The sequence below is a fragment of the Anneissia japonica genome, unplaced genomic scaffold (assembly GCF_011630105.1).
Source record: "Anneissia japonica isolate Jap-2015-1 unplaced genomic scaffold, ASM1163010v1 scaffold673_len1821605_cov196, whole genome shotgun sequence".
NCBI lineage: Eukaryota > Metazoa > Echinodermata > Crinoidea > Comatulida > Comatulidae > Anneissia > Anneissia japonica.
Genome location: NW_022717449.1, coordinates 482,710 through 493,597, shown reverse-complemented (window position 1 = coordinate 493,597; position 10,888 = coordinate 482,710). Strand labels below are relative to the sequence as shown.

At 32.2% G+C, this 10,888-nt stretch overlaps 1 protein-coding gene across 6 annotated transcripts in view; it reads right to left on the bottom strand.

Moving 5' to 3' along the window:
* Positions 1-886: 886 nt before the first annotated feature.
* The window catches only part of LOC117110271 (perilipin-2-like), a 10,970-nt gene continuing 968 nt past the window's right edge, over positions 887-10,888 (bottom strand). For 3 of the 6 annotated variants that reach the window (XM_033252912.1, XM_033252914.1, XM_033252909.1), the window contains exons 2-9: positions 8,245-8,466; positions 7,682-7,764; positions 7,234-7,444; positions 6,919-7,109; positions 6,600-6,767; positions 5,973-6,137; positions 5,504-5,629; positions 2,953-3,777 (exon numbers count right to left, since the gene is read on the bottom strand). In XM_033252912.1, coding sequence (XP_033108803.1) covers positions 3,580-3,777; positions 5,504-5,629; positions 5,973-6,137; positions 6,600-6,767; positions 6,919-7,109; positions 7,234-7,444; positions 7,682-7,764; positions 8,245-8,461 — 1,359 coding nt within the window. In that variant the 5' untranslated portion in view covers positions 8,462-8,466 and the 3' untranslated portion in view covers positions 2,953-3,579. Of the gene's footprint in view, positions 1,753-2,952; positions 3,778-5,503; positions 5,630-5,972; positions 6,138-6,599; positions 6,768-6,918; positions 7,110-7,233; positions 7,445-7,681; positions 7,765-8,244; positions 8,467-9,393; positions 9,549-10,888 lie in introns of those variants that run through there. The other 3 variants (XM_033252910.1, XM_033252913.1, XM_033252911.1) reach the window with 3 other exon arrangements.

Below are 10,888 nucleotides of genomic sequence, written 5' to 3'. Positions count from 1 at the left end.
TGCTACCAAGCTACTGAAAAAAGTGATCAGCCTCGTTTTCACCTGATTTTCCTGTCTCATCATATCATGTTTTGTTTCTGTAATTATCCTTACATCTCAACATTTTGAATTTTTTAAGTATTTTTCCCGAACTCAGGAAAGGTTAAATAAGCAATATATGGCCACTTGTCTCATCCCCGCACCCCCCCTTTAATATTCATCAATAGAACAAGACTTAAACTGTGGGTTTAAAATCGATAGTAATGATATAACCACTTCCCAAACCCTCATATCACCGCGTTCTTAAAATCTGGTAAAAATAACATACATAAAAACATTGATAAACTATTAGCCCATCTTAAATGTTTTCGAAGCAGTCAAAAAACAAAAAAAAATTAAAACAGTCACTCTAACCTAGTCTCAATCAAGAGTTTTTCTTTATCTCCTCTTTGTGAACTGCATCTTTGTACAAGTAGGGCCCATTGCACTACACTATTGTGAGTGGTGTATTTACGATCAAACAGGACTAGGGAGATAGAAAGTACACATAAAACATTAGCTAGCCTTTTTCTTTTCACAAAAAATGTGATTTACTTATTTTATCATTATCATGACGTCATCGGTGAGATTGAGTGAACGTAATGTAGAGATTAGTAAAATTGCGGTACTGCCACTATATAAAACACTTAAAGTGTTTGTAAAAATATTGGCCTACACCTTCAAACTACAGACATCCAGCCACGGCGCGCGTCACCACCACTGGTTAAAGGTGTTAAAACGACTGCACTATCAAATAAATTCAGTCGATCAACTGGAGGAAATACCACTTGCCTCCATATGCGAGGAAGAATATGCCCCTAAAAGCTCGTATCGGCAACTTCCAAAATAAATCAACCAAAAAAGAAAATGTGTTTCCAATAAATCTTTTATTAACGTTGTACCTACATGCACATTTTGTAATATCTAATTTTAGTAACAAAACATGAAGAATTCCGGTGGTTGCAATAAAATCAGTTTTGAGGCATAAAACAAGGGGAAACCAGCATCAGTTGTTGAATTGGGACATAGAAGGAAATCAATAAAACTTTTATTAACTATGCATACTGCGAATTTGTAATACAACACTTTAAAATAGATAATAAGTATTTACTTAATATATGGGCGAAAACATCAACTCTAAAGCAAGGCTAAATTGCAAAGGTGAATGCAACAAAATAATATCTAGAATATTAATTATTTGAAACGTTTGCTTTCCTTTTCCAGTTTTATAGCGTTTCTCTAAAAAACTGCCATGTTTCATTAGACCTGGTTTGACGTGTATGCAATTTTTGCCATATATGTAATCATGTCTGACAATACAGTACTGTACTTCAGTATGTCTGATCAGACCTTGGTAAAATATCAGAACTTTTCCGACTGTTGACAGATAAAAATGTGAAAATACAGTGTATTATGTTATGATGTTATAGTCTCCATTCAAATCATTCTTGAATAAGTGTATGTCACTAAATATATAGGTCTACATGTAACTAGCATTGTATACTGTATATATTTTGTTAACTAAAATAGTTACATTCATCATAAAATGATGTCATAAAATGAAACTACTAGTAAAGATTAAAATAATTGTTTCAAAAATATCGCATGTCTGTGGCACGTTGTTGGATGGTAACATTAATATTCACTATTCTCACTACTATTAAGATCCACGTCATTTTGATCCGAACCAAGGACAAAATCAAACTCGATGGCATCCAGCTCAACGTCAGGAACCTGTGGAATTAATAAATACATCGTCACAGTTTACAGGGGAAAGTTTTCTGTTTGGAAGACATATATATAAATATATATTATATAATTAGTATATTTAAGACAACTGATTACAAAAATCATGTCATGATGCTAGAAGTTGCACATCTGAGGAAACAATGAGTTTGAGACAACAATCTGATATTTTATAGTTACACATCGCTGCGTCACCGTATGTAGTAACAAGGTGTGTCACAATTCATGTTGCTGCGACGTCACTGATGTAGCACTGTCACTATCAAAATTATCAGTGTTATAATTGCTTTTCAATGTCATTACTTTTGTGAGACCACACCACCTCCATGGTAAGACATGCTATGTGATTTATTTGACATTAAATTGACAATTACATAAACAGATGCGTTCAATAGCACCCAAGCCTTTCTAAATGATCAAATAATAAATAAGCCAATTTTTTTTTTTTGCTGATTTACAGACAATTTAAATATTTTTCTACAATGCTTGTTGTTGAAATCCTTGTAAAAACTCCATGGATCATTATGATTATTAATATGCCTGGGAGTACATCATTATTTATATGTAAATGAAAACATATGACCACTATACAGTATGTACTTTATGTATCTGAATGCAAGTCCATTATTTTTCTTATTCAAAATAATTATTTTTCTGAGTGATATGAATAATGCATTATTAATTTAGTTACATTATTTTAGATAAGTGTTAATGCAAGTGTTTTCCTGCAGTTCACAAATACAAAATATGGAGATGAGCCAATTATGTGAACTATGTAAAGTTTACAGCAAGGTCCAGAAAGACATTTAAATCACACAGCTACAGATTTACTGATACAGTTGTGATGTAATGGTGCATTGGGTTTTGGCAAGCTTACAGAACAACTGAATTCTTCAATTTTTAATTTGTTTCATAGACTTATTACAAACAGTACACATTTTCAAAGATTAGGGGGAAAAAAAATTCACATTTGACACAAGTTTTCAAATAGGGGTAGGCGTTTGATTTTAATAATCAGGAGGAAGGAGAAATTTAATGACATTCTGGATATATTGTTTAGAGTCGCATCTGTTCTTCATTACTGCTTATAGTTCATTTTAAAGTTTTTTTCATATATCCATAAAGGTAATTTTGAGTTAATAAATTTCAACGGACGTGAAAAATATAAAATATGCGAGACAAGAACCATGGTTTCTCTGTAAGGTTTATAATTTATTCATCAACAATGTAGATAACAACATTCACATGGCAACAAGAGTTAGTAATGAGGACACCATAGCAAGAGCACCATAGATACAGATTTAAACAATGCACCTTTGTTATCAAATCCAGTACAAAAAGTAGTGCGATTTCAAAATAAAGTGGTTAAGTTAAATGAGGATTGAATACGCAAATATGATGAGATGAAATTTAAATAAATGTTATTTATTACATGATACAAGTGGGCATATCCTCACAAATAGGTTTCACTTTCATACAGTATCATCCTTTTTATATCTGCTAATCAATTTCTCGACAAATAATAAACTCATTTCAACCCTTTCCAAATATGGCAATTAGATTGGAAAAGTTGATTCCTCTACATAACTTATACTGTAGAAGCAAGGATTCACCTGTGTGATGATCTCTGACCCTTATACCGATTTTTGCACTTAATTTCATGCAGTGTTGTTGAGGGATGCTAACTACAACACTTGTTTCCTCTCCCCCTTGAGTTAAGGTTGTTGATTTTTTTCCTAAAACATGGTACAGACACAATTCCAAACAGCAATCCATGTAGTTTTCAGCATCTAAATATGCATTCATGACAAATTGTCATATTTCCGTGTCACTTGTTTCATCCCCTTCGGACTCATCATCAATTTCATCCACTTCATCCTCACCCTCATCATCATCAGCCTCTACAATTTCTTTTTCATCACTCTCTTTCTCCGTCTCTGCTGGTAAACCACGGATGTCATCATCCATGCTGATCTCTGTTTCTTCCTTACATGTCCTCACCTGTTGGGGTACCTACGGAGGAGAGGAAGGGAAAAAAAGATACAGGCATGACAACTAACACTATAAGCTTATGAAGCATTCCAATAATACATGCAAAGAAAAGAAGCAACCAAAATTAAAGCTCATGCAGCCAACACCAACAGAAAATGGATTATATAATATAAAAAGCTTTGTATTGTAGATTACTAAAATAATAACTGTAAAACCTTGAATTGGAGCCATAGGCTTCTTTTTTTTTGCGAACTTTGGATGGGCTTCTCTTTGAGATGGGCTTCTTTTTGAGACTACTTTTGCAAAGTAAAGAAGGGGGGGGGCTTCTTTTCAATATGAATGCTGTAAATCTTTTGAATTTGTACTATAAAACAATAAATAAGGCAACTGTAACATCAATTTGTATCATGGGGTGTATTTAACCGGCATTAAATCACCGAAACTTCTGTATAAACCAAGCTTGTATTTAATTTATTTTGTTTTCTGAAATTCATGTACAGTGTATGTACTGCACTATGTCGAAAAGAAGCCTATGCTATCCCATGGGCTTCTTTTCAAAGCTAATTTAGCAAATTAAAAAGATGGGCTTTAAATCGAGGTTTTACGGTGTTTAATTAAAAATATATTATAAATCAGTAAAATATAGCTTTTTGATTATTTTTTTTTTTAAAAGAAAATTCCAGCAGATGGCAATTGGATTTCCAACGATGACACCTTTTAACACTTGTGTGGATATCTAACATCTCAATGCACAGGTATATTTTTACATGAAAATTTAGTGTTAGTTAAATGCACTATAAATTTGCATAAATATTATAGCTTGTGATAGATTAAATTGGAGGGCACCTTTAAAAACAGGGATTTAAATATAGATTTGTTTATTTTATGAACTACGAGTTGCATGAGGCAAATCATAACTATACCAAGATTAATTTTTTTTCTAGTTTAGGGCTGTTTGCATTTTTCAAGGGAATTATGTAAAATAATGGAGCAAGCTGAACTATCAATCGGAGTGATTTAATGAAGTAGAAATAAGCTAGAAGCAATTAAATTTTTATAAAAAAAAAGTTTATGTCACAAAGATGAGATAAACGATTTAAATGAAGCGAAGGAAAAAGCCAATAATCATACATCAAAATCAATGAAGGAGCAGTGGGTTAAATTTCAAAATAAGATTTTATTTTATCAGAATATATTCATATTAGATTATATTTTTAAGAAATTGATTGCTTATCTGTATCTGCGACCATTGATATAAAGTGCGCTTACTGTCTGCAGATAATGCATCAATGGGGATCCAGGGTATTATCCAGGGTATATCAAGTAAGAACAGACAATTACAAGGTCAAATAAGGTAGAATGTTGTGCCAATGTTGCCGGAATTTCAAAACACTCAAATTACATTATGGATTACTATCTGAACTTAGTGTACCCCTTTGAAAGATGTTTTATTTAGGTGCTACAGTCAAGCATGCCAAAATATGTACGATGAAGACAGAAAAGATGTACAATATTTAACTTCTCACAATTTATCGGGGGGCGTGAATGTAATGATAACATGCCTGTGGTGGTTTAGCATGACTTAACTAATCATTAATACAATTTTAATCACTAATAATTAATCACTAGATATCAAATTAAACATTCAAAAGTTTGAAGATGTTTCCATGTAGTTTTAAACACAATATACATCTGAAATAAATTCAAAACCAAATTGAGAAACAAGTAAAGATAGTTTTGTACTTACCAGCCACTGGAATGGTCTGCAGTTTAAGATATAGTCACCAACTTCCATGGATAAATCTTGTAAGGAGTTCAGACGTTGTCTTGCTAAGGATAACACGTTGCTCGGAAGGTCACGGAAATATTGAACCTATCAGAAAATGTATAATATATGCCATTAGGTCACAGTCACCATGATGTCTAAGAATTAGACCAAAAATAGTGGTTTTTGTACAGTATTTTGTAATGCTATATCATTAAATTATAATTAAAAAAATAGGCCATGGAAAAAAAAAATTTTTGCAAATGCATTAAGTAGGTAAAGTCTTTCAAAAGGCATAGTAGAATGAAGGTCAATAAATTTTCTAATATGTGGTGGTGGGGTCTTTTTATTTGGTAGAAGAGACAATCAACAATTCTCTTTCTTTTACATGGCCTTACAAATTCATCTAAATCAGCAAATGTTCTGTCTGAAGCAACTAAAATTATCAAACCTCTTCAAGAGTATGGTACAGCGACTCGGCCATATCCCGACCTTCTGCAACCTTCATGCGGATATTCTGGGGCATAGCAGAAACTGCGGATGCTAGATTACCACTGAGGACTTGCAGACGTTTCGACAACACACGGGCAATCGCCAAAGTTCTCATCTCCGCTGCCTGAGATGGAAAAAGAAAAAAAAAAATTAAACAAATAAACTATGGACATTGATCAAAGAAATATATGGTAGGGAATATTTATGCATCAGTAAAAATGGCAGGCAAAAGTTTCTTAATCCAGTTTTCATTCGAAGGTTAATTAACTTGCTAAAATACACAAAGCCTCATGAATTTTCATTTATAAAGTTTTCATTTTTCAGCTTAATACATAAATTCTAAGGGAAAACACTAGCTTCCTATTAAATAGTATTTGCAAATACAAAGCTAAAATTAAAAGTCAGCTTATTGGAAAAATACTAACTATTAAGCTAAAATATCTTAATTAAATAATAATTGATTATTTTCAATTATTCTGTTTGATAATCTGACAATAAAACTAAAATTGGGAAATATATAGACAAAGTCAATCTATTTATTATTTGCATAAATTTCCACCTAATCACATAATTTCCTGGCACTTACCACTGCCTGGTTCTCTTCATTTTCCAGTGTTTCTTCTCCTTGAATGCTTTCAGTCTCCTCATCTGTTGTCCAATCATTCCAAGTCTTCCACAGAGTTTCATGGGTGTTCCTGACATTAGCACGGATATTCTCATTGGCCGAATCAATGTTCTTCTTTGCATAATCGATCTTGAAATAAAATTGTACAAGAATTATTCAATCCATCTGTACTTCTACATTTAATTTCAACAAACTAATTCAATAATTTTTGAAAATATATAATTGTTTAATTTGTTGTTGAAATAATGAGTGAAACTACAGATGTCGAACAATGACATACCAAATTAACGGTGAAGTGAAGTTTGTCAATAGTTTCTTGACTTTTCTTCTGGATGTAACGGACTCTCTTGATGGCACGCTGGTAGAGGCGTCTGTGCACCTTGCTGGACAAAGTAGTTACACGCTTGATTGAACCGGGATTCTCCTCCTTAATTGTACAGTGCTGAAGGGGTGCAGCCACGTCACGAGAAGCTATAATATAAGTGTAAAGAATCTTATCGTTAACTTCACTGAAACAATGTAAATATCTCAAGTGATTATAGAGTGCAGTGTTGTCTATGTGTATTTTTAAAGCTTCTAATATTTTGAGTCTTACCTTCATCACTGTCCTGATCAATTGCCATGTTCTCATCATCTGATGGCAAATAATAATCAACAGCATGCTCTGTAACCATGAGGGCAGTATCCACGCCACTGGTTACCAGATTACCGACACGAGTGTCGATCAACGAGTTGACATAATTGCTGCTGCTTTTTTTGCCATTGTCAATCACCTTCCAGGTCTCGTTCTTAACCTTTGACACAACCTAAAAATTACAATCATAATGCACAGGTTAGAATCACAAAGTTACAGGTTAAAGGTCATTTTAAATGACACATTGCTACAACTGAAAATCATTTTTATATTATTACCATTAATTATACAGCAGAAATAAACTTCAAAATGCAAACAATAAGGATTAAATAAATTAGGTTATAAGGACTGAAATCTCAAAGCATTATCAAATTGAAATAATAATGGATGACCCTACTGTGCCATTTACCTTATCTGTTGGTTCGGTAATGATTGGAACCTTCTCTTCCAACTTGTCGAGCTGCTTGCAAGCATAGCCATTCACCATTGCAACTATAAATAAACAAAATTTATATTATAACTCCATAAAGACACTGTGTATGTGAATTTGTGTTAATTCACACATGTGTTTACATGTAAACATGGATGTATGTGGTGTGAATCCAGTTGTACATCTATTTGCTAAATGTGGGAAAAAAAATAAATATATCAAAAATCATGCTTGAAATAAACTTGCTCATTTTGTAGTATCATAAACATTATCAACTTAAACATATAGAAGTGTATTTAAAAAAATGTTTACCCATGATTTTAGTGAAAAATGATAAAAACTCTTTCAGTTAAATTGACAGTGCTTTTATTATTTTATAAAAATTATTACCCAGTATAAAAATCAGGGTACACATATTTAAATTAAATAATTTCTCTCAAATTAATAATTTGTATGTTACTGCAATAATGAGCAAATTTTCATTTTTAGGGGACAATACATCCTTAAAAACACACTGTATAATTATCATGTTACACACTTACTTGGCTTCTCACAACGATCAACGACTGGCTTAGCAGTGGCAGCTGCCAAGGCGACAGACTTCTCTGCAACCTCAAACGTACAGCGAACGAGTCCGCTCTTCTCCTTTGACATATTGTAGATGCTGGCTACCTGATCAACTGCGGTGCTCACCATTGGGTAGCTGAGTACGCGAGAGTACATCGAGCTGGTCATTTGTGGCATTACTTCTGTTGACATCTTGCCTGAAAAATTGAACAGCTTGTAAGAAAAGCAATCTTGCATGGTAATTCAGTAACACTATCAAACAAATATTTTACACCACAATCAATAATACTACCAGCTTTCCTCTGAACCTAACCTTGGGTTGATTAAACAAATAAATGAATAAATACTAAACAGCAGTGAGGGCATCTTTAACACAAGAGAAACCTTTGACCTTTTGCCTTTTCAAGGACAACTTGCACAGAAAACAATAGTACTACAGTTTCAGTGAAATACTTAAATGCAATATCATACACAATAAGATTTGGGGGGGGGGGGGAGTCTATAAAAGCAGGAAAGTTAAGAAATATTGAGGATATCCTATCATAGATTTATCATCTAACATGTCAGTTCAAAAATGAAAACTCCACCATAACTTTCTTAATCATTATTAATTCTGGTTTACAACCATAATTATCAACTTTCAATGAGATTTTGGAGTACCGGTAACTAAAATGCAACTACTGTAAATAAACTACTTTAATCTAGAAAATAATGTTAAACAGGCCAGCTCCAACATATAGAATTCAATGGAACAATGAATACAAATTACAAGGAAGGATCAACATTCTAAAAATGGATATGCCACATAAAAAAATTCAAGGTGAACTGTACAATACATCAATTAATTAATAAAAAACAAATTATTTCTTGATGAATAAAAAGTACAGCCGCGTTAGTCTGATACAGTATAGAACAATTTAAAGTAAATGACAGCAGCACTTTTCAGACGAATAATATAGAATGTATTCTCTAGCTTTCGTCCACACAGTGGACTTCATCAGGAGATAATTTGTGAATAATAATTACAGAGTTTGAGACCAAAATTGTACAAATCAAAACAGTAAGCTAAACCGAAGTCAAACCTTAAATAAACCTATGATGTGGTAATTCATAAAAATACTCACCGGACTAAATGAGAATGAATTCTTAAGAACTGACTTAAATTAGTACCAGTGTTTCTGCTTCAAACTGATTCAAATAATAACTGAGAATCTCGAAGCAGTCAGCTGTTTATATACGCTTGACTGTGTAGTGACTACTATTTGACTTTCTTCCTGGACTATGCAATCTACGTGATTGCATCATGCTCACTAATGGATACTTGATGACTCACACTCTCTGACTTTGAGCAAGTACAAAGTCAAATCCGATATTAAAGGAACAGGCATAATCTTGCCTTAAAATTTTCAAATGGAAAAAATGCTTAATAAATATAAATACCTCCAACACTTTACGATCATCTATGATCTGACTTCCCCGATATTGTCAAAAACCTAAATCAAACTGAATTTAACAACTGTGAGAACTATACATTGAAAATTCTAAATACAATACACAAATAAAATTAAAAGCACCCAAACATGAAAAATCATATATTTTCAATGTATTTTTTATAATTTAGGCCTATAATCAACGGCTTCACAAATGGAGGTAGAACTGGGTCAGTCAGTTTATAAATAGCAGACACACTTTGTAATATTTTCTTAATCCTACTTATTATACCTAAAAACCTTTAATTATTTTCAATTTTATAAATTTTTAAATTGGTTAACGTACAGGTCGCTTTAATATTATTTAACCTTGTGTCATATCTAAAATTTAACCATGTATATTTTCCATACTGTATATTTCACAAAATATAACACAGTTTTGTACTACTGTACTGTCTCTCTCTTCCTCTGATTTCCTATGCGATACAGCAGGTCTAATAATATTGCTGGTTTTCTAGCTTACCTGTTTTTGTTCACTAATTGTGACGCACAAACAAAACAATTCAAGAGATCTCTATATTTCAAAAAATATCTTTCAATTAAAATCTCTTTCTCTATTGTACATGCTAGAATCTAACATTACTTATCAATTAGTAGATAATAGCATCAATAGTTTAATTCTATTATTAATAAGGAAATTCCCTAATGGATTGAATGAAAATATAATTCAACACAGGTATATTAATTATTATACTTTACAGTAGTTGAGTTATAGTTTAAGATATCAATTTCATGTCTTGCCCTTAAAATGATAAGACTAGTTATTCTCCCTTTAATTTGTCCTTGTGCCACAACACAGGTTATTCACTATCAAATGAGGTGGTCTATGCAAAGATACATTACAAACAGATCTTTCTAAAAATAGACTTGTTGCAAAACCCCATATATGAGGAAAAGGTTTAGAATGTGACTTTGACTACGGTACCCTTCAAACGTAATAGAAAAGTTAATGTTAATAATATATATTCTTTTGTTTTAATATACTTACTGAATCAATATATATATATATATATATATATATATATATATATATATATGATCCGTCTGCAGATATTGGGATTCTTTCCAGTGGATGCTTAGTTTATTTTGTCATCCTGATCGGATTTTCTCTACTGTTCCGTTTTAATTA